The sequence below is a fragment of the Phyllostomus hastatus genome, unplaced genomic scaffold, assembly GCF_019186645.2.
Source record: "Phyllostomus hastatus isolate PE091 unplaced genomic scaffold, TTU_PhHast_1.1 phas_scaffold_200, whole genome shotgun sequence".
Lineage (NCBI taxonomy): Eukaryota > Metazoa > Chordata > Mammalia > Chiroptera > Phyllostomidae > Phyllostomus > Phyllostomus hastatus.
Window position 1 is genome coordinate 1,562,361 of NW_025334016.1, and position 25,130 is coordinate 1,587,490.

General features: G+C 34.2%; 1 protein-coding gene across 1 annotated transcript in view; it reads left to right on the forward strand.

Moving 5' to 3' along the window:
• CFAP47 (cilia and flagella associated protein 47) overlaps positions 1–25,130 on the forward strand; it is a 333,438-nt gene that overhangs the window by 276,563 nt on the left and 31,745 nt on the right. Inside the window, 1 exon segment of the mRNA XM_045860609.1 lies at positions 2,613–2,708. Within this exon segment, the coding sequence (XP_045716565.1) occupies positions 2,613–2,708 (96 nt within the window).

The following is a 25,130-nucleotide window of genomic DNA, read 5'->3' on the forward strand; positions in this document are numbered from 1 at the left end:
CAAGACCCAAGGTCTAAGCAGGCTGCCTTCCTTTTCACATTTCAGTTTCCCCAAGCTTGTCTATGCTATCTGGCAATTTCTAGTTATAATAGGGAGGGCCTAGGAGGAATGGGGCTACTTTATTTTCATGGGTTTTTTAAAAATTAACTATTATTCTTTTTGGTACTCTCAAATTTGGCCAGTGGGATCTTTTTTTAAGTATGTTTTATTGATTATGCTATTACAGTTTTCCCAATTTTTTTCTCCTCTTTATCCCACCTCTACCCTGCACACCCCCACCCTCCAGCATCCCCCCTCTTAGTTCATGCCCATGGGTTGTACATATAAGTTCTTTGGCTTCTCCATTTCCTATAACCTCCCCCTGTCTATTTTATGCCTACCAATTATGCTGCTTATTTCCTGTACCTTTCTCCCCCTCCCCACTGAAAACCCTCCATGTGATCTCCATTTCTGTGAGCTTCTTATTTCCTGTACCTTTCTCCCCCTCCCCACTGAAAACCCGCCATGTGATCTCCATTTCTGTGATTCTGTTCTTGTTCTAGTTGTTCACTTAGTTTTTGTTTTTGTTTTTTAGGTTCAGTTGTTGATAGTTGTGAGTTTGTTGTCATTTTACTATTCATAGTTTTTTATATTCTTCTGTTTCTTAAATAAGTCCATTTAACATTTCATATAATAAGGGCTTGGTGATGATGAACCCCTTTAACTTGATCTTATCTGGGTAGCACTTTATCTGCCCTTGCATTCTAAATGATAACTTTGCTGGGTAGAGTAATCTTGGCGTAGGTCCTTGCCTTTCATGAGACCAGTGGAATCTTCTACAAATGAATCCCGAAGTCCTTTGAATTGTCTCCATTAGTTTTTGAACATTTTATTATTTTGTGGGACAGCAAGATATTCCAGTTATCTAGCCCTTAACTTGCTGCAAAGGTCGAATTAGGCATTTTTTCAAGGCTCACTTTATAGAGACAAGGTATTTAGTATCCATGATATGGGAATTAGATATGTCCATTGTTACTGGGATGTCTGTTGCAGTGGACAGAGCAAAGAAATAATTATTAAAAATTATTATTTTATACTGATGACTCCCATTCATATCCTACACTGCATGGTTTTTCCTCATCTTACCTCACTCTCTCTTCTCCAACATGAAAAATCTGGTTCGAAAAACATCAATTCAGTACACATTTACTGTAAAAAAAAAAAAAGAAGAAAAGAAAAGACTACTAAACAGTTACTACAAAAACTACTAAACAGTTCAAGATATCTTTGCAGTAACTTTTCCTCCTAGGATGTATTTCGCTACCTTAGAACAGTCAGGAAACTATGGCCAACATATTCTTTAATTAATTTTTTATTCTATGTAGTTTAGTTGTCAATGTATACAAAGATGGGTTCTTTATCTTTTAATTTAAATTTACTTTTCAAATATTTAAAATGTATTTTAATTTCTGAATTTGTGAACATGCATTGTTCAAAACTCAAAGCTATGTAACAAGTTCTATTTATACAAATCCCATCCTCATTCTCAACCAACTGTGTGTGTGACCATCTTAATTTGATCCTGATTTATCCAGTGTTTATTTTTGCAGAAATGAGTGTATATGAATAAAGGCATACACACACACCCACACGTAGTTCTGTTTCATCCTCTATCTCATGCAAAGGTAGAATACTGTATAATTTCTTTTGTATCTTGCTAACATCACATAACAATGTCTGGAATCTAGTGAAATAGTTAATGGACATCTTTGTCATTGATTTTTATGATTTTAGTACATTGATTTTTTTACTGCACTATTGTTTATGTACAACTCATCTCCAGTACATGGACCTTTTCATTATTTCTAATAATTTGCAATCTAAATTATGCCTCAGTACATATTGTTTCATATTTGAGCTATATATTTAAGATACATTTCTATAAGTGATATTGGTGGGCAAAATGGTAAATATATATAGTATTTTACTATTTGTTACAAAATCCATACTCTGGTTCCTCTTCAAATCGTATAAATCTTTTGCCTTTTACAAAATCCCCTTTATAGGAGTTGAATGTTATACATTATCATTTCTTTCCAAGGACAACATTGGCTGATAACTAGTTTTTAATGTACTTAAAGTTATAAATGCCTGTGCTAACAGAGATTTTTATCTTTTGTACATAGTAGCATAGCACTAAAAGCAGTTACTTTTTATTTAGCCAGTAAGTATGTTTTAAATAATTGACTGATTTTTCTATTATTGGTTTATTGTTAATGTTGCATAAATGCACATTTATGTACATGTAAGTATTAAGTGCTACAATCCAAATGTAGATTGTTGGTTCAAACAGTGTCTCAGTAATACCTATTATTTGAGTAGTTTAAATTAAAATCCCAAGGATTTATGAGCTGATTTTATAATGTTTCTTAAATATTACAGAAGAAACCATATATAACATTGGATATAGTCTTCAAGAGTGCCATTTAAATCTCAGCTTAAAATGTATTTTGAAAAATAATCATCTGAGAAATTTCCCATTAGAGGAGAGTGTTGGTTCTATTTCAATCTTCACTGATTTTTTTCTCTTAAATGTGACATTGAAGTGTAATATCTCTTTATATTTTTATTAGGTCGGCAAATGCCCAAGAATGTCATCCTTGGCATTAAGTGCGATAGCTTCCTCATTGAGACTCCTGTCTTCAGTCTTAGGTTGAGTCCCACACGAGGTACCGGATTTCTACCTTCTATTCTGTCATTCTGTATGCTATTACATTTTAGAAAAGATGAAATATGTCTGTGTCTTTATAAATACTTGATAAAAATTAAAGATACAAATTTAACATTTTGAAACAAAGTTTAGTAAGTAGATAGGAAAAACATGGATAGTATAACCTTTATGTATATTTATTATACCTTTGCCATTTTTTATTTCATACCACATAAGTACAACTTGCAAAATAATTGAATGTCATGCTACATAATACATAAATGTGTGGGCCAAAGATGATTTTGGAAGATTACAAATAACTAGTGTGCTAAAATTACTCATACTTATGAAAACTAATTGCATCTTTGCAAAGCTAATGATTTCCTGAAAAGTTATTATAGGGTGTACATCTGTTTTTACTTATATTAATTATCTATCCCACCTGTTTATTGATGAGTATGAAAAAAACTAAAGCATAATAAATAAGTTGCCTAAAAATCAAAAGCCCCCAAAATATGAGTTTGCTTAAAATAATATTTTAAAGTAATATTTTTAAAGTAAAAATATATAATAATAGTTACATATATATGATGAAATACAAATTTGTCTTAACATAACTCATACAAAAATAGTAACTGAAATCAGGAACCACTACTAACATCCCAATATAAATGGGCTTAAACCTTTCTTCTATATTTTCTGTAGTCATTTCTGTCGGCACTCTAACTCTCATCAATTCATAACTCCATAATGTAGCTGTTATTATTCTTATTGAATCAAGGAGATTGCAATTCAGAAGCATTGACTTACACACAATCAAAACAGTTGTTTAATGGCAAAGCTGAACTTCTTATGTATGACTTGAAGGTGTTTGTTTTGTGTTTCTTTGCAATACATTAAAAGGAGTATGAGCAACACTTCACAAAAGAAGTACAGCTGGCCACAAAATGATGGAAACCATGCTCAAGGTCACTAACATTTTAAAAGATGTTGATTTAAATGGTAGCCACCTAAGTGGTTTTTTACCCTCATTTATTCTATACCATACGGTAGCACTAGAGAACAAGGTGCTGCTTTACAAATTTACATAAGTTTAAAATTAGACCTGGGACCTTAGGAAGGGCAGCCAAGATGCAGTGATTGGGCGTTAGAAGTCGGGTCTGAAAATCTGTGTTGGATTTTCACTATAATATGGAAAACTGTTCGCTTGAGCTATTTTCTTTACTTTCTAGATCCCATTTTGGACATTACAAAGAATGAAATTCAGTTTTACCTGATAGGATTTTTGTTGGAGAATAAATGCAATTGTGTATGTGAATAAATTTCTAAACTCTAATAGTATATACAATTATGGGTTATTAGTATTATTTGTATAGGTGAAAATAGCAAAACACAAAGATGGTTTTGTTTTATAAGAAACAAGAGCTAGCTAGCACTCTGCCAGTACATGCCAGGAAATATATTTCTGAAAAATGAATAAAGAATAAATAAGTTATTTTGCTTCTGAAACCCATTTGTCATCTAGATGAAAAAATTACTAGACAAATGATTGTAATGTTCATCAATTACTGATTGATTAAATAACCCTGTTACCTTGGTGAATACAAGTTTTTTTTAAATGATTTCTTACAGAACAGTATATAACTATTTCTGGTTTTATATTTAGATTTTAAAGTATCCAACTTTGTAGATATATCTTTATTTTTAAAACAAGCCAACTTTGTTATTCATTTTCATATCCCTAATCCTTAAAATATATTATATTTTATTCAATATTTTCATTTAAAATATCACCAAATTTCAGTTATTCGTATGTCACCTTCACAAATTTTGGCACACCTTTGTATCATCTGTATGATAATTTACTTAATAGTATTTTAATGGAAAACAATATCACTTGTCATGAGCAATAGAAATGTCCTCTTTGCCAGAGACTATTTAAACATTTTATGAATAGTAATTGATTCAGCCCTCACTACCATATGAGTTAGAGTCTATTAACACTCTTATAGTAGAGATGACTACACTGAGACCTGTAGGCATTAGGTCCAAGGTCACATCCCCATTATATGTTGGAGCTTGGGTTTTAATGCAGAGCATGGGCTCTTGCTCAACTACTCAATACCATCCTAAATAGAAGACAGCTGTAAAACATCAACCAATAAATAATGAAATAAAAATTTAAAGTAACTGTTCAAGTTTCACTCAGAAGTATTTGAAGTATCACTGTTGCAAAATAGTTCTCCTGGGAAGCAGGGAGTTTATTAGGGAACATTCTCATGGTCTGCACCACCAGAGGAAGGGAATGAAGCAAGACTGAACAGAGTTGAGATAGTGGGGACAAGGGTTTCAGCTACAACATGGCAAGCACTGAAATTGGATAGCTCCTCACAGTTGCCCCAATTTGGGATGAGGAAGCCAGGATTTTATACTTTCACCCCATCTCCCCAAGTGCCCACATCAATTCATCATTAAGTGCAGTCTGCCCTAGAAAGTAGTTTTTTACCTTGGTCAGGTGACTCTCTTCGGTTGAAGGCAGTTCTCACAAACAGCTGATACCTACATACTGTGTACTGGTGATAATCTCAATAGCTTGGGCATAAAGTCAGGAAGATACATTCCTCTTTTTATTATAAGCATTGCTGTTTATTTTTTCTGACAATATACTGCTTTTGCCATGTATAATTCACACTCACATTTTTGTGTGTGTTATACATGGGATTATTATGCCCGTTATTATACCCATGGTATGTAATCATTATACCCATGTATAATGCACATCCTTATATTTCCCTCAAAATTTTGGGTAAAAAAAGTGTGCATTTTCAAGGCAAAATACGGTACCTTAATAATTTTAAATATGGTGACATGTAGGAGTCAAGGTTCACTTTATTCATTATGTATACCAACTTGTCCTAGCATCTTTTATAGAAAAGGCACCCTTTCTGTCATTGAATTGCAATGAAGACATTGCAACTGGAAAACAGTTTTCTTTCAAAGTTAGTGACAGTATGTTTACAAATATGTTTCTGGACTCTCTCCTCAGTTGCAGTTGTCTATTCATCTGTCTTTGCACTAATATCATACTGTCTTAACTATTACAGCTATAAGCAAGTCTGCATATGTGGTAACATAAATCTTTCAAAATTCAAAATGTTCCTGTTCTTCAAGATTTTCTTATTTATTGTAAATCCTTTGCACTTTTATGAGTTTTAGAATCAGCTAGTTGATTTCCAAACACACAGAGATAAAGAGGTACACATGCATACCGCTGCTAAGGCTTTTTAAAATTGTATTGAAACTACACATTGATATGGAAGCAACTAGCATCTTAGAAATATTGAGTTACTGAGCCTTACACAATATTAAACAATATTTTATGTATTTATTTTTAGAGGGGAAGGGAGGGAGACAGACAGGGAGAGAAACATCAATATGTGGTTGCCTCTCACACACCCCCAACTGAGTACCTGGCCCACAACCCAGGCATGTGTCCTGACTGGGAATTGAACCAGCAACTCTTTAGTTCACAGGCGGGCATGCAATCCACTGAGCCACACTAGCCAGGGCTATTGAGCCTTTCAATCTAAGAACATGGTACCTTTTTCCATTTATCCAAATGGCTGTCTTTCTTCAAGATTTATTTTCAAGCTCATCTATCCCCACTGATTTGATATATCAACATTGTCATAGACCACACTGCCGTATGTACTTGGATTATTTCTGGGTTGTCTCTATTATTCCACTAGATCTGTCTTTAAGACCAAAACTTCACTGTTTTCATTAGAGAGGCTTTATAATGTACTTTAATATGTATTGACGATAGCTCTCTCACATTACTTTCTTCTCAGAATTTTACTGGGCATTCTTACCTCTTTGTTTATCTACATGAACTTTATAATAAATTGACTACCTCTGGAAAAAATGATAAATTATTTATTATGATTTTTAAAGTTATAATTTAAATTATAACTAAGTTATAATTTATATATAAATGTAACTAAATTATAATTTATATATGTTTTAACTAAATTATAATTTATATATGATTATAACTGTTATAATTTAAATAATAACAATTATAACTGTATATGTCAGAAGAAATGACATTTGTGTGATAACTAAAACTTTATCAGTATTCATTTTATGTATTTTCATTAGTTCATCAACTTTGTCTCTTCAGAAATGTTTTAATTTTATTTTTTAATATTTTTTACATGTGTTTTAATGGACAAAGTGTGCTTAAAACCATTTTAGGTCACCTTTTAAAAACAGTGAAAATATTAACAATATATAATTCTTTTTGTGATGTTACAGTGACAGAAAATACATAATTTGTTGTTACATAATATAAGCTATTTTATGACTACTCATACTTAAATTTTATTACTGATTTTAATTACAATAGCTCACTATTATATTTTCTCTTACTACTTCCTAAAATAATAAAGGTTTTGCTTAAAATGATACCAGTTTTCCGTTCTGAAGAAATCATTTTCATGAGAACTATTAATATATTTTAAAATATTTTTATATAATGACTCTTATATTACTTTAGTACTCTTGATATTCCATGATGCAATGGTAAAGACTTAGCACACTTTTCAAAACATTTTACACAATGTTAATTTCTGTAAGGGCTAATTAAATTTTCCCTTTAATTTAAAAGAGAAGTTTTAGAGCCTTAATTTAGGTTGTTGTCATTGGAGTAATCACAATATTAGGAAATCCTTGTCTGGTTAGATAAAAATTCCTGGCAGAAAAGCAGATAGGGGAGATATATTTGACCATATTGCTCTATTGCTCTTCAATTAATTTTTTTCTTTAAAATATCAAGTTTTTATTTTTCCACATAATTTTATACATATAATTAAAACTAACAAGGTATAATTTTAATTAGTGTCATTTTTCATGTAACTTTTAAAGATGTCAGTATTCTATCATAGCTTTAAATATAGAGCTATAGAAAGATGGAGAGATAAATGCTAGGTATTATCCTCCTTTTTGCTTTGAGAATGAATGTCTGTTGCCAACATGAAGCTTTTCAATTGGCTAATACAGCTTTGGAGTTCTAGGAAACAGAACTTGCAGATCTAACATTGCCATATGCATTTGACTTTTTGTAAATTGTATTTTCATACCTTTTTCTTATTTTAAATATTACATTATTACATTTACCATTAATTTGTAAAACTTGTTCATATTATCCAACTCTTCCTAGGAAGATAGGCTTATTGCCTTTGAAGTTATTATCTGCCAGTTCTGATTCACTAAGACGATGTTCTAATCCAGGATTAATCCAGATAATAAATGCAAAGCCAAAATTCTTTTTCAAAGTATTTTATACATGTAGAGGGATATACAAATGTGTAGGATAATAATTTTGCTTTAGCTGTTGCTACTGCTTTCATTATTAATATTAATGTCATTCTAATATTTGAATCCTTTCTACAATCAATAGAAATTACATACTCAAAGAATGTATATTCTAGAATTTAATAGCTTTAAAGGCAATAACCATGTTTGCCTAGAAAGAGTTGTCTATATTCACTGTCTCTACTACTTTGTCTCTATTCTCAACTGTCTAACTCACATCAGTGAAGGTTTAATCCTGACAACTCAACGGAAATTGCTTTTGTCAAGAAAATCATAACTCACATGTTGCAGTATCTGTAGGTCAATGCTATGTCCTTATTTTACTTTATTTCTCAGTAGCATTTGACATAGTTGGCTTTTCTCTTCTTGAACTGCTGTATTCACTTGTCTTTTGGTTTTCCTTTTATGTCATTGTTCAGGCCTTCTGAGTCTTCTATTTTTTTTTAATGAATATGTATGTTTACTTATTTGCTATTTGTCGAGGCAACATTGGTTAATAGGGTCATATAGGTTTCAATCATACATTTCTATGATACATGATCTGTATGTTGTGTTGTGTGCCCACCACCCAAAGTGAGATCATCTTCCATCACCATATATTTGGCCCCCTTTACCCTTTGCTATCCTCCCACCCCCTTCGCTTTGGTCACCACTATACTGTTTGTCTGTCTGTGTCTGTGAGTTTCAGATTTATATCCCACATATGAGTGGAATCATGTGGTTCTTAGCTTCTTCTGACTGACTTATTTCACGTACATATCTGCTATCAGAACTCTAGATGTTGGCATAATTTAGTATTCAGCCTTGCCTCTTCTCCAGTTATACTGTCTTCCTGGTCATTTCTTTCAGGCTGTGGATACCATTTACATACCATGACCTCTTAATTTATATCGGTAACCCCATACTTTCTCCTGACTTTTAACTTCATATTTTCTTCTCCAAATAGTTATCTAGTAGGTATATTTTACTAAATATTACTCTTGATATACATGTCCCCTCACCCTTATGCTAATTTTTTCCTCAAAGATTTCTCCATCTCACTTGATGGCACCATTATTTATCTAGTTTATGTTGCTGAAAAACTGGGAGTCGTACTTGATTAATTTTTTTTCTCATTACAAATTTCCAGCCCATCAATAAATACTGATAGCAAAGCCATAAAATATATATCCTATTTCTGACCACTTTTTACCAGCTCCCTGATTTTCACCCTAGTCTATACCACCTGGAGTACAGTAATAGCTTCCTTTATTTCAATTTGAACCCTACACTCTAATATCTACAAAGAAGACAGAGTGACCTTTTGTAAAACACCAATTGGGCTATATCACTGGGCTGTTTAAAACCTCCTTATGTTTTCCAGCTTGTCTTTGGAAAGTGAGAACAGAAAGGCCCCACACGATCTATCTGATGCATGCATTTCTTTCTGACTTCACCTTCTGTAATCTCTCCTACCCTTCACAGAGCTGCTACATCAACATTCTGAGGCAATTCCCATTTAAGCCTTTATATTGTTCACCCTTCTGCTTGGAACACTCGCATCCCCACTTCTTTTTTTTTAAAGATTTTATTTATTTATTTTTAGAGAGGGAAGGGAGGGCAAAAGAGAGAGAGAGAAACGTCAATGTGCGGTTTCTGGGGGCTGTGGCCTGTAACCCAGGCATGTGCCCTGACTGGGAATCAAACCTGCAACACTTTGGTTCGAAGCCCGCGCTCAATCCACTGAGCTACGCCAGCCAGGGCTGCATCCCCACTTCTTGTTTAACTTCCTGTAAATTGTTTAAGTGTCCATAAAATGTCACCTCTTTAGAGAAGTTTTCCTGAAAACAGCCTCCACTAATTCTCTCTCCCTAAATCATTAACTTAAAACTTACTATGTACTTTCCTGTTTCTTTCTTTCTTTTTTTTTCCTTTTTCCACTAGAACTCGAGATCCACGATACAGGGGATATTTGCTGTCTTATTTCATACACTATCCCCAGCAACTAGAACAGTTTCTTGCTCAATTCATTCAGTTACTTTTTACTGGGAACCAAATGCTAAGATCCTGTTCTGATTTCTGTAGATACCGCATGAAGCCCAACAGACAAAAATCTCTTCCTTGCTGGGATATACATGCTAGTGGAAAGAAACAGGCAGTAATCAAATAGGATGGGAGAGAAAATGGGCAAGGGAGGAGGATAAGGAAAGTTGTGGTGTTGGTGGTGAAGTTTTGAACAGGAGCTAGAAAAGTTCTTACTGAAGGCACCAATGTGAATAAATGAATTAGCCTACAGAAATGGCTATAGTAATAAATTGCTGATAGAGTCTTATCTGGGTCTCTGCCATGCATGTCTTGTGTAAAACCAGAGACTGTTTAGAAAATTTATGTATCACAAAAAATAGGAAGAGAAAGCTAATGTGCTATATGCCAAATGGATATTTAATTTCAGTATTCTATAATGTTTGACTGAGGTTTTCAAGACAAAGCATTAAGGAAATAATGGAATGGCTGGCATGTGAGTTCAAAACAGCCAAGTGTAAATTGAATATGGTGGTGTGCAGCTTGGGAGCACATTTTGGGTTTTGGCTGACTTTCTCTCTCCCTCTCTTTTTTAAAATTTTGATAATACATTTGTTAAAGTGAGGGAACATGATATAAGGAAGGGCCTAGGATAGAAGAAGCAACAGGAGAGAGCCTAGGCAGAGCTGCTTTGGCTCTATAGAAACATTATGGGAAAGAAGTGAGCCAAGGCAGGGCTGCTGTCAGCTCACTGGAAAGTCAGAGAAAGGGGCCCTTGGAGACAGGGCCAGGGGGTTAGCCCAGGATGAGCTGCTGCCGCCCACTCCTCCCCTGCTTGCAAGTCTCATGGGGACCCTTAGAGTTTAGAAGAAATAAATTTCACTTGAAAAGGAGATTCGAGTGGGTGTACTAGAAGGAGGGAACTCAGGCTGACTTTCTTCTGATAGCATACTTTGTAATAAGATTATCTAAAGATCTAAAGTAAATTTGACCCATAAGGGTAAAAAGGTCTTTTCTCAGGTTTAAGAATATAGTTGCTCCAAACTACTGTGCACTAATTAGATCAGACCTGGATAGTTTGGGTCAATTACCATAATATATATTAAGATACTGAAAAATAGAGTACTTCTTTGCATGGATATTGACTGATGAAAGATCTTTTGTTATAGCTCAGGAAATGGCTAGTATATGCCTGATAAATAGCTAGACAATTCTACTTGCATCCAAAACTTCCAACTAGACTTACTGACTAAATTTACACTGGTGCTGCAGAAACTATACATAATTATAGTTGTTAAGAAAGAGTGAAATAGAAAATTCGAAAAATCTTACATTAAGGATAATGTTATAATCTAGGCAGAAATGATGATGACCCAATGGGCGGGCAGTCCATGGAGGCAGGAATTCAAGAACAGCATTTGGAGATCTGGGAAATCATTTATCCTGGCTGAAATATAACACAAGGCGGCCCTTACTGGTTTGGGATCAACTACTGAAGTACTCAACCAGCATAGATCTTAAGACAGAAAAGATCTTAAATCCTTGGGAGTCTAGATAACTAGCAGGCCATTGATGAATATAAAGAACTATGTCTAATGTCTGAAGGAATAATATTGAGCATGGAAAAGGGGTTTCTCCAAGTGTGGAAGACAGAGGTTAGTTTTCTGTGTTGCTGTTCAGAGCAGAACTTCAACTAGAGACCATTAGCTCTAGGTAGTAGAATTAAGGACTAAAACAAGGAAGACCTCTCTAATTTTGTTTCACGAGGAAATTGAGTGCTGTAAGAAATAAGAACTTCTCATTAGATGATGCGTCCATGTAGTTGCTGAGGGGCCATCTCCAAAAGACCTTTTTGGAATGTGTTCCTGCATTCACTGGGAGGTTACACATCAGGACTATTAAGATAGAACTGAAAGATGCTGTCATTCTATGATTAGGCTAATGGCATTAATAGAAACAGGTCTATATAGGTTCATTTGCTTTTAGAACAATTATTCTAATTTCTATGTCTAGTTTAAAATATTTTCTCTTTCCTTAAAAAGTAACCTTTTTTCCCTTAGGTTCTAGAAAAGACATAAGCAGGAATAATATACACTAAAATTGCTCAGATAGTAAAATGAAAGACAAATTACATACTTCTCTACTAGTTTTGGAATCAAATGACATGTGAGCTAGAAAGTGAAATTTTGTTTCGTAAAGTGGAATACACTCATTGAATTTTTATTGTTTTGATATTTTTACTATGCTGGGCTCAACATGATATTTTGGGAGAAACAATAAAACATGCTTCAAATTGAACGTTTATCCACATGCATAAGATACAGAAGAAATCTGGGCAAAAGTACTGAAGATCCCTGGAACAAAAACCACTGATATGGAACTGCATAAAATGTCTTAGCTGCTCTCTGCAAGAGCCTTAAAGAGACAGACACTGCAAAGAAGTTTGGAGAGATAGTAAAGGTGATGACAGCTTTATCACATTTGGGTCACTTTTGAGAAACTTAATGCAATTTTGTAGCCATCACATTTTTGTCTTAGTTCTTAGACTCTGATAAGTGAAAATACATTCTAGCCCTGATTGGTACAGTTCAGTTGGTTCGGAGTTGTCCCCCAGAATGAAAGGTCGCTGGTTCAATTCCTGGTCAGAGTACATGCCAGGGTTGTGGGTTTGGTCCCCCATCAGGAAGCGTAAGAGAGGCAATAGATTGATGTTTCCCTCTCACATTGATGTTTCTGTCCCTCTCTTTCTCCCTTGTTCCCCCTCTCTCTAAAAATAAATTTAAAAAGAAAAAAGAAAATACATTCTAAGCCATTTCTTATGACCTATTTGGTACATTTAGGCTACAAAAATATTAAATGTATCATTATGTTAGTTTTTGTATGAAAAAATATCAGACTCCATTTCTAAGGTAGATACTACATTCAGTCAATGAAGTTAATTAAAATTTCCTATCTCTTCAAACCTTTATTTAATTTAAAGGAAAAAAAAAGAAATCCAGAAATAACAAAGTATGTTAGCTAAGAAGAATTTAAAATGAAAATCAATATGGATTTGTCAGATGTAATCAGACCTCTCTCTATGTGATATGTCAAAAATCCAATTACACCTGAATTGAAATTATCTTTTCTTCTTCTTTTAGCTGACATCCCTTTGCATATTTAAGTCTAAAAGTAAGATTACACAGATATAAATGCTTGGTCTCCATGAGTAGGAAATAAATACACAACTGAAATTCTCTCCTGTGAAAAGCTCTATGGGCAAGTCATAATGAAATCTTACAGAAGGATTAAAATGTATATTTTTTCGGTTATCTCATAAAATGGATATGATGAATGCATTTTATGAAAATATCCATTCTAGGATTTTCCTCTTTTGACTAAGCACAGCCACTCATTCCCTTTTGCCACTTGTGTTCTTCCTGAATTCTGATAGCTATAATGGGTTTCCTTTCCTATAGCAATTGGGCACATAATGGCATCTCCCTGACCCTTTGATAAGAGCTGAAGAAGCCATCACTGAGTAATATTCATCTACTTACCATATGTAAATGAGGCTGTGATCTTTATCACAACTTCCCTCAAGAAGAACACTGATAGGAAGAAGAAGGTAAATGGTGAGGCATTTCTGTTAGGGACAAGCACTCAATTCCTAAGTGCATTTGCAAACTCTACATTTGACATTATTTTGTTATGTTAGAGGGCTGAGAGTTGAGAATGCTAATAAACTCATGCATAGCAAAGAATATGCATAAGCTTAGGTAGTTAGGGAGTGTTGAATAATTGGTAGATTGTTTTCAAGCTATTAGCAGATTCATATGTGTAATGTATTTTTGCTAAGTTATTTATTCTTGCCCACCTCCGAGACCTTACCCCCAAAGACAGTGAGAGTGTGTGATCTTAACCACTGCAATTTATCTCTCTTCCATGTGGTAGTGCATGATTATGCATTCATGCCACTTTATATCTATTACCATATGAACACCACTTCTTCTGGGTTATTCCTCATTCTCCGCATTCATATCCCCAAGGGCAGTATGCTTTCACTTCTTTTTTAATCCTTACCCAAGGAGAGAGGGGAAGAGAGAAAGAGAGAGAGAGAGAGAGAGACATTGATGTGAAAGACAAACATTAATCGGTTGCCTCTCATATGCTCTGCAACCGGGGACTGAACCTGCAACCGAGGCATTTGCCCTGACTGGGAATTGAACCCACCACCTTAGAGTCTACAGGACAATGCTGCAACCAACTGAGTGACCCTGCCAGGGCAATCACTATTTTTTTTTACCACAACTCTAATCTCTTTCCAAATCCTAAGACTTTATCACACTGTCTTCTAGAATGCATGATCTGTCATAAGGAAAATACCCTCTATTCCCCAAACCAAATTATCTGTGTTTTTGTTACTTTCTTGAACCCTGACTCTTCCCTGAGAAGACAGTGCTCCCTACAATTAGAAAAATCCTCATCACTTTACTGTTATTCATAGTGGTATTAAATATCCTAATCAATTTATTTATATTCCTAGATTCTTGCATGTTTATATTTTGTAACATTTTTATCATCCCAAAAGAAATTACAGAACTGAGATAATCATAATATATAAATGGAAAGAAGGTCTATATTAGATTGTATGTAAATATTAGAAACAATTAATACTTGAGAAAATATTTTTAAAATACTTTCATTTACTATACTTCTTACTTTGCCAAGATAGCATACTTTTCTTCCTTCCCACCATAGTAGCCAAACATCAATATAATAACCACATATCTCTCACCCCCATATATTCAGCTGGGCTAAATGGATAGTTAACTTCCTACCCTATGCCACCCCACCCTCATGTCTCATGAACAGTACACTCTGATTTCCTTTTCCTCTCCTGTCTGTGGTGTTGATGGGGCCATGCAGCAAACCAACCTACCATGGCCTCCACTGACATAGGCTGCCCTCCAGTTCCCTGCCAGAATAGTGTTGAGGGGGCTGACTGGGACATTTATCTTTCATTTCTTTCCTGGCAGAAGCAGGTAGAGCTCCAGGTACCCCACCAAGGTAGTGTCAACAAGATTATCACAAGCTGAGAATCCATCCCCACCCAGCAATAATGAAACTTAAAGAGATGGTGCCTGGAGGTCTAGTCACCTCTAAGTGCACCTGTTGTTGAGTGAGATGGAGCAAATTGCTGCAAGTTGGGCTAGTAAACAGTCTACTCTTCTTCCCACTTTTGCTGTTAGCAAGGTCCAATAGAATGTAATGCAGGGTCGGTACACACTCCTACTCTAGCCCAGTCCCTGGAGCCTGTGGGATCCAGTGGGGATCACAATTTACACCCCTATTGAGCATCAAAAAGATCAAATGAAGTGACGTGAGAAAGGGGAACTGAGCTTCCAGTGACACCTAGCATCAATAAGGCAGAATGAAGACATGAGAGATGGAGCCTATTAGCACTGTGCTTCCTCCTATCTCTTTTTGGTCTCTTCTCTTGTGCCCCTCAGGGGACAAAACTTTTACTCCACCCTTCTGCAATAAGGCAATGCAATCAATAGCCCACATTCTACTTCAACAAATTATTTTTAATTCTCACAAAACAAAAGAAAAAATAGAGAATCTGAGAAAATGTAAGTTAAATAAAGAACCACCTGGAAATTATAGAACTGATAAAATATAGTAAATTTAAATAAATATCTCACTGGATGGGATCAAGAATAGAATAGAGATGATGGAGAACAGAATCAGTGAAAGTCAGAAGAGATCAATATAATTTATACAATTTGAACAACAGAGAAAACAAATTTAAAAAAGGGAAAGAAAAGAACAGAGTTTCAGGAGCCTGTAGGAAAATAAAAGAAATAACAGTCATCTCATCAGAAACCGATAGGGAAAAGAGAGTATGGGACTGAAACATTAATCAAAGGTATAATAATTGAGAATTTGCCAAAGAGATTAAACCTGCCTCTAGTTTGAAGAGCCTGAGTAAACACCAAATATTTTAAAGCAAAAGAAATCTATGGCAAGACACATCATAACTAAACATCTGAAAACTAAAGACAAAGAAATTTTGAAAGCAAGGTAGAGAAAAACAATGCTTATAGGGAAACATCAATTAACATAATAAGAAATTTCTCACCTGGAACCATGGAGGCCAGAAGGAAATGGTACATATTTGTCAAGTACTGTAAGAATAGTAAACTGTAAGTTCAGTATCCCAAGAATAGATCTTTCATGAATAAAGGGAAAATGTAGACATACTTGGACATGAGAATAGAAAACTTGTTATAAGCAAACCAGCACTTAAAGAATGGCTAAAGGATTTTCTCTAAGTAGATAGAAAATATAAGAAGGATTAAAACTTCACTTCAGAAAGTGAAGAGCATTAGATAGAATGGATAAAATAAATATTAATATAGTAATAATAGACTATCCTACTTCTTTTGAGTTCCTTAAATCATATTTGCGGAGTGAAATAAAAATTATAACTCTGATACAGAGTCTGTATAGTTATATCTATCTACCTATTAACATATATAGAGAAGAAAGTCTTAAGATAATTATATATAGATTATATATATCTGGGGCCTTGCTGACAAGGATGAAAATGCCTCCCTCAGAGTTAGCTAGTTCCCACAGATAGTAAATTACTCAGATGTAATTCACTTTCATATTCAAACTGAGTGATCCAGAGCCCATACTCCCAACACCTCTTCTATTAGGCTTTTACATTCCAGGCTAATGTTCTCCTACACTTAATATCTCACGATCAGGAATCCCACACCCCAAAGTCCACTGAAATTATTCAAACTAGCCAGTCCTAAACCTGCTTAGCCTACATTACTCATTCTTTCCCATGAAAACCACAGTAAGGACTCCTGCCCATTCCCCCAGCCCATGACCACCTCTGGTGTTTTTCCTGTGGCTCTGCATGGCATGCTGTGCTTCCCATTTCTTGACATATGTGAGTATGAAAATTTTTCTTTCCTGACAGTCATTTCTGTGTCTGAATGTCCTATCATATCTGATTAAAATATTTTAAAACATAAGATATATATACTTCATTGAAGGTAATTAAACATTATTCCTGTGGACAGCAACATGATATGTGTGTGTGTGACTATATATACATACATATAGTCACCATTTAAAAGAACTAAGAAAATTACATGAAGTGATATACACAGAAACACTGTAAAAACGGTTAGAATCCTAAAATATGTTCAAGTAACCCAAGGGAATATCACTACAGATAACAAAAGACATTAGAAAAATGATGTGGACACGTTCAGCAGCTTCCGAGAAATGGATCCATTTCTAGAAAACTCCAAACTACCAAAATTCATTAACACCAGTCCTTCTCAAACTCCTACAAGAAAAGTGGAAGGAACACTTTCCACCTTATTCTATGAGACCAGCATTAATAACTTATACAAAAACCAAAAAACAACGATAAAATTACAGGCTAATACTGTTCATGAAATTAGAGACAAAAATTTTCAACAAGACCCTGGCTGGCGTAGCTCAGTGGATTGAGCGCGGGCTGCGAACCAAAGTGTCGCAGGTTCGATTCCCAGTCAGGGTGCATGCCTGGGTTGCAGGCCATGACCCCCAGCAACCGCACATTGATGTTTCTCTCTCTCTCTCTCGCTCTCTCTCTCTCTCTCTCCCTCCCTTCCCTCTCTAAAAATAAATAAAATTTTTAAAAAATCTTCAACAAAATATCCATAAATTGAATCTATAACTATATAACAAAATATATACCCATGGCCAAATGTTGTTTATTCCAGAGCAAAGACTGGTTTGATATTTGAAATTCCATTAATATAATCCATCCTGTTCAAAAGAATTGAAGAAAAAAATCACAAGGCAATCAACATAGAAGAAAACATTAGAATAAACCCAATATTATTTTGTCTAAAACTTTTTACAACCAAGGAATAAAAGGGAACCCCCTCAACCTGCTAAAAAGCTTACATGATAAAACTACAGCAAATATCACATTTAATTATGAAACATTAAATACTTTCTCTCTAAAATAGGCAGCAACAAAAGTATGCCCACACTCCCCACTTACTTCATGTACCATTGGAAGTCAAGCAAAGGAAACAAAAGGCAAATAGAATAGAAAGGAAGAAATAAACTGTCCCTATTTTTATATCACCTGCCATACCAGAAAATCCCAAAGAATCTACCACAAAAATCTTGTAGAGATATTAAGTGAGTTCAGCAAGGTCATGGGAAACAAGAACAACACAAACAAAAAACTCAATCATATTTATATATAATAGCAATGAAAATGTGGAAACTAAAAACGTAAAGCCATTCACAATCTCTCCAAATAAAAGAAGTTCTTAGAAGTAAATCTAACAAACCATGTATAGGACTTGTGTGCTGAAAATGACAAAATCAAACATAAATAAAGGGACAGCTATACTATATAGATGAACTGGAAAACAATATAGCAATGCTGTCAGTTTTATCCAAATTAATCTATAAATTGAATGCAATTCCTACCAAGATGATAACAACTTATGCAGAAAATAGCTCAGTGTAGGGCTAAACAAATAGTTCTTAGATTTCTCCAATAGCAAATTCCCTGAGAAGAAATTAATAAATTGGACATCATCAAACAAATATTTTTCCATATAAAAACCCAAGACAAAATAATGAAATAGAAAGCTATAAACTAGAAGAAAATATTTACAAACCATATATGTGACAAAGGGTTAGTATCTGGAATATATAAAAATACTAAAAATTCACTAATAAAAATATAATTAACTTAGAAAGTTGATAAAGAATGTGAGCAAGCATTTCACCAAAAAGAATATACTGATAGCACATGAAAAGGTGTTCAACGCCATTAGTCTTCAGGGAAATGTAAAATAAAACCACAGTGAGATTTCACTGCAAACCTATCAGAATGGCTAAAATAAAAAAATAATGGCAACAACAATTAAAATAAAAAATATATATAAAAAATAAAAAAAATAATGACAACATGAAATGTTAGCAAGGATATAGAGGCGCTGGATCACTCATAGCTTGCTGATGGGAATGTAAACACACAACCATTCTGGAAAACTGTTGGGTGGTTTCTTGTAAAAGTAAACATGCATACTTAAAAGATCTATCCTAGAAAAATAAAAAAGGATGTTCACACAAAAAACATGTGCATGAATGTTTGTAGCAGATTTATTAATAATAGTCAAAATCCAGAAACAACTGAGATGAACTTCCATGCATGAATGGGTAAGAAAACTGGCACATCTGTGGCATGGAGTACTACTCAGCAATATAAAGGAATGAACATTAATAAGCACAACTTTTTAAAGATTTATTTTTCAGTTACAGTTGACATATTGATACAATACTATATTCATTTCAGATGTGCAACATATTGATGAGACATTTATAGTATATCTTATGTAGTGATCACCCTTTTAAGTGTATCTAATATCCACCTGGCACCCTACATAGTTATTACAACATTGTTGACTCTATAGTCCCTATGCTGTACTTTATATCCCAGTGGCTGTTTTTATAAACTAGCATTTTATAATTCTTAATCCTTTTCACCTTTTTCATCCTTTCTCCCAGTTCTCTCTTTCCAATCTGGTGATCATCAGTTTGTCCTCTGTTTCTGGTTTTTTTTTGTTTGTTTTTTATTTTGCTTTTCAGATTCCACATAAAAGTGAAATCCTGTGGTATTTCTTTTTCTCTGTCTACCTTGCAGATCCATCCATGTTGTCACAGATGACTATATTTCATTCTTTTTATAGCTGAGTAATATTCCACTGTGTATATTTATGTACCTCTTCTTTATCCATCCACTGATGGTTGTTTCCATATTTTACAACACTTGTTGTTTGTTGATTTGCTGATGATAGCCATTCTGAGAAGTATGAGGTAATATCTCATTGTGGTTTTAATTTGCATTTCCCTGATGAGTGATGTTGAACATCTTTTCATATGTCTGTCGACCATCTGTATATCCTTTTTGGAAGAGTGTCTCTATTCTGTTCCATTGATTCATGTATCTATTTTTATGCCAATACCATGGTGTTTTGATTACTATAGCCATGTAGTAATGTTTGATATTAGGCAGCACACCACCTCCAACTTTATTTCTTCTTTCACAAGATCTCTTTGTCTATTCAGGATCTTTTCTGGTTCCATATAAACTTCAGAATTATTTTTTTCTAGTTCTGTGAAAAATGCCATTGATATTTTGATAGAGATTGCATTGACTCTGTACATTACATTGGGTAATATAGACACTTTAACAATGTTAGTTCTTCCTATTCATGAGCATAGTATGTCCTTCCATTTCTTTGTATCTTCTTCAATTTTTTCAGTGCCTTATAGTTTTCCAAGTACAGGTCTTTTAACTCCTTGGTTAAATTTATTCCTAGGTATTTTATTCTTTTTGATGCAATTTTAAGTGGGATTGTTTTAATTTTTCTTTCTGATAGCTCATTATTGATGTATAAAAATACAGCCAATTTCTGAATGTTAATTTTATGTCCTGTTATTTTATTGAATTCATTTTTAATAGGCACAACTTGATTGATTGTCTAGGGAATTATGATGAGTGAAAAAGTTAACTGCAGAAGTTTATATACTAGATGATTCCATTAATGTAACATCTTTTGTATGATAAAATTATAGAAATGAAGAATAGATTAGCAGTGTAATGATTCAGGAATGGAATAGTGAGAGAGGTGAGGAAGTATATAAGAGGTCAGACTTGTGATGAAACTTTCTTGATTTTTACTGTATCAATATAAATATTCTAGTTTTTGTATTATAGTATAGTCTTACAGGATTTTACCAAGGGAGATAATTGATTAAAGGGTACATGGGATCTTGCTTTCATTATTTCTAACTGCATGTTTATAATTTTCTCAAATGTTCTATATTGGATAGGGATTATGTCATATTATAGTGAGAATAGTCAAAAAGATAGAGATACACTATGTTTGGTATCTATTATTTAAAGATAAAATATGCATCGTTTGTGTTTGTGTGATTGCTAATAATCAAAGCTAAGTAAGTAATCAGAGTGATAGCATTAGCATTTAGAAAAGACACATTTTTTCTTATAAGAGATAATTGCCATGTCTCATGTTGATTTTAGTTAACATATATCATGTATTTTGACATCAATAATGAAATGTTATTTGTAAAAATAACGCTTTTGAAAATAAATGTTGCTGCTTATGAATTGGAAAATGTCTTCAAGAACTCAGTGTTTAGTGACACTTAATGCTGCAGGCTGCTGCCAGCACATGAAGCTTGCCCAGATCTCAGATTATTGTCATGAATGTTTACCAAGTTCTGTTGGCAGCTGAGCGTGATTTCACATTTTTTATAAAATGTCCTTTCTTATTATGTCAAATGACCAATTTTCCCAAGAATGAGTTCAGGTTCCAGTCACATAGATTTGTGATTATGATTTATAGTGTAAAGTAGGTGGACTTCCTAGGTAGTCATTGAAGCTACTGATTTTATTGTTGAAAAAAACAAACAAACAAGCTACAGGTCTTGTTATGCAAAGATGCCTGGGTGCCTGTCTGTCAGAAAAATCTATATAAACTGAAATTTAGGCCTGCTTATACCACTAGAACATTTTTTTGTGATGAGAACAGACATGAAACTTATTAAAATAGTTTATGTGGTCTAAGCTTGTAAAAGGGAACCTAAGGCATGGTGTCATTTCTTTTTTCCACCATTTTATGCCATTTTCTTCATTTCACAAATGCAGGTAAATATTCTAACAAAGAGCAGATTGCTTAGGAATTATAGAACATGAGGCCTTTTAAACAGGTAGCATGGTTGATGGATGTACAGATAGAAAGAACTGTATAGAAATAGGTAAATTGTGAGTGAGTGATGAACATTTGATGGAACCTGGTTTTCCTTTAATAAAATTTGGTATAGTAAAATTTTTTACTTTGAATTGAAACCTGGTAACTACTACTGACATTCATCATTTCCTCCCCTTCTCACAACTGATAGTCTTCTTTCCCATTTAATTAAGAATATAGAGTAAACTCAGAGTCTAATTGTCTAGTTCTTCCATTACATCGATCAGCCTAATTTTATTTTCATCCATGTGCCTTGTGGTCCCTCCCATTACATCGGAAAGCTCTCTGTGCTCTTATGACCATCCCTCTGCTTAGTCATTGAACCACACACCTACTCAACTGTGTGGAGCTCTCTAGGAGTTCTCCCTTCTGTCTTCTCTCTAATGATTCTTATTGGATTATTTCTATCAAAATACACATGCAATAGAAGCTCTTGATGTTAATAGACAGGCCTGCCTTTATCCCTTATCTCTGCCAGCTGCTATCCCATTATTCTGATCCTTTTGTGTAGCAAAACAATTTGAAAGCTTGTCTATACTTACCATCTTCACTTCTTATACCATTATCTTTTCAACCCAAGCAAATCCGGCTTCATTCCCCATCTTTCTACTAATATAGCTCTTTTTAAGTTCTTCCATAATATAAGATTGCCAGATCTAATCATCTGTATGCTGTCCTCATCTTGCTCAACTCATGAGCTTGTAGCAGCTCATCACTCACTGTTTTGGAAGCAGTTGCTCACTGGGACTCAATTCTTCTTTGACTCTTCTCTGTAGTAAGTCCTCCTCACTTTCTTTTGCATTTTTTTCCTCTGTCCCTGTACCCTTGACTTCCTAGAGGCCCAATGGTTAGACTTGTGTCCTTTTGTCATTTCTATCAACACTCATTCCCAATGGAATTTCATTTAGTCACACATGAGCTTTCAACAACTAGTGAATTGATAGCCCCAGCCTTGCCCTCTCTTTAAATCCAGACTCATACTCACATGCTATCTAAATATTCCCCCCACAGATGTCTGTGAGGCTTCTCAAACACACTTAGTTGCCCTGCTCATTGTATCACAGAGGTCTTCCCAAATCACCCTATATTATTTAAGTTCCACATCCTTTTTAACCCTTTTAAACATTTACTTGCTCAACAACAACCATATGTATAGTTCATTTTATTTATTGTTTTGCTTCTCTCCTCACCCTTCTAAGATTCTGGAATGCAAGACACAAGAAAGCAGGGGATTTATTTTCTTCACCATTTTATCCATACTGCTTATTCCAATGCATGGCACATAGTACTTTCAGAATGAATAAGTAAGAGAATAAAATAGTGCAGAATTAATGCATTCTGTACAAAATGGGATTATCTGGATGGAACTGGAATAGTACCTTTGCCATAGTGATAGCTTGATATATGTATTACATTAGCTTTCTTTTTCATATGAAGAAAATCTCACTTAGAAATTTAATTAACTTTTTCAGTTTCACAGAACTAAGTAACAGCATAGATTTAAACTTCTAAAACTCATGCTCTATATTTTATCATAGTGTATTTTTTCAGCTGAAGAGAATATTTTATACACACACACTAGTGTACTATAGAGGACAAAGAAGACAGGGTCATTAATCAAAAAGCTATATTAGTTGTGGACTTCTGGTCAAATGGTGTCACAGGTAAACACGACCCTCCTCCTTGCATATCCACATCAAAATTACAACTAAACTATAGAACAACTATCATTCAGAACCTTCAGAAATTTAACTGATTGGAAGTCATACAACAAGGGTAATATAATTATATAATTATAATTTAGTGATAATATAATTTTCTAATGGTAAGTGACCATTTCTAAACTTCATTTTCTTAGGAATGTATGATTGGTTGGTTGACTGAGCTCCCTATTTTTATTCTATTCCATCTCTTGCTGTTTTAATTCATTTGAATCAGTGATTCACTAAAAATATGAAGTTCATAATGACCAAGTTGAAGATAACACATTGTTTAAATTGCTTAGCAAACAATACAATCTTTCATTGGGACTTTGGGCAAGTTAACCAAATTGTCTCAATTCCTCTGTCTCTAAAATGAAAGACATAATAGCATTTAGTTTATGGTGATTTTCTGAGAATGAAATGAGATATTGTGTCTCATTAAAATACTTAGCATGGAGCCTTGCATATAATCAGTACTCAATAAATACTAATAACACTTATAAACTATAATATTAAAGCTTACAACATTTTTATTTCCTGAAGGAATAAAATTTAAAATTTGAAAACTTGTAAGAGTTTTGAGTTGGGATATTTTGCAGAGGGGCAATTTTCTATTTACTTTCTTTTTTTAGATATTTTATTTATTTCTTTTTAGACAGAGGGGAAGAAAGGAAGAAAGAGATGGAGAAATACATCAGTGTGTGGCTGTCTCTTGCAGAGCCTCCACCCTCCACCTGAGGCCTGGCCCACAACCCAGGCATGTGCCCCGACTGGGAATCAAGCCATTGGCCCTTTGGTTGGCAGGAGGCACTCAATCCACTGAGCCATACAAGTCAGGGCTCTATTTCCTTTCTTGATGTTCTTAATAGTTTAGTACAGTATTCTCCTCAGAGACAAATTGGCTGTGAATATTGTCAATCTTATAACAAAGAATTCTTAAAAAACAGAATGTGGTCAATATCCCTTATTTTCTGGTAGAAAATTCTTTACAATACTCTTCACAATAAAGGGAGACACACATCATTTGGGAACCATCACTGTTACAAATAGACCAAAGTTCACCACTCTTACAACCTCTTAAAATTTGTCCAACAGGCAGAGTTTGTTTTCAAAATATGGTCCCATGAGTATCTGCTTCTGTATCCCATTGGATGCTACTTAAACATACAGCTTCCTGGATCACAGTCCAGAGTATATAAGTCAGAATTTCTAAACATGGGGCTCAGCACTCTCCATATCTGATGTTTCACAGGTAGTTCTTGTACAAAGTAAAGACTGAAAAATTCTAATATTCATAAGAACATCAGAAGATGCTGTGAGTTTTTCTGTCTTCTGGTCTTCACAACTTGGAAATGGATGCCCCTTTCTTTCACAACTAAGCTCTGGGTTCCCTCATGGCATCAGTTAAATAAGTGAGCAGTTTACTGGTAGCACTCTCGGGGCTCCAAGGAGAAACCTGGAGTGTTATGTTCTAAGAAGAAAATACACAAGAAATTAAAGGGT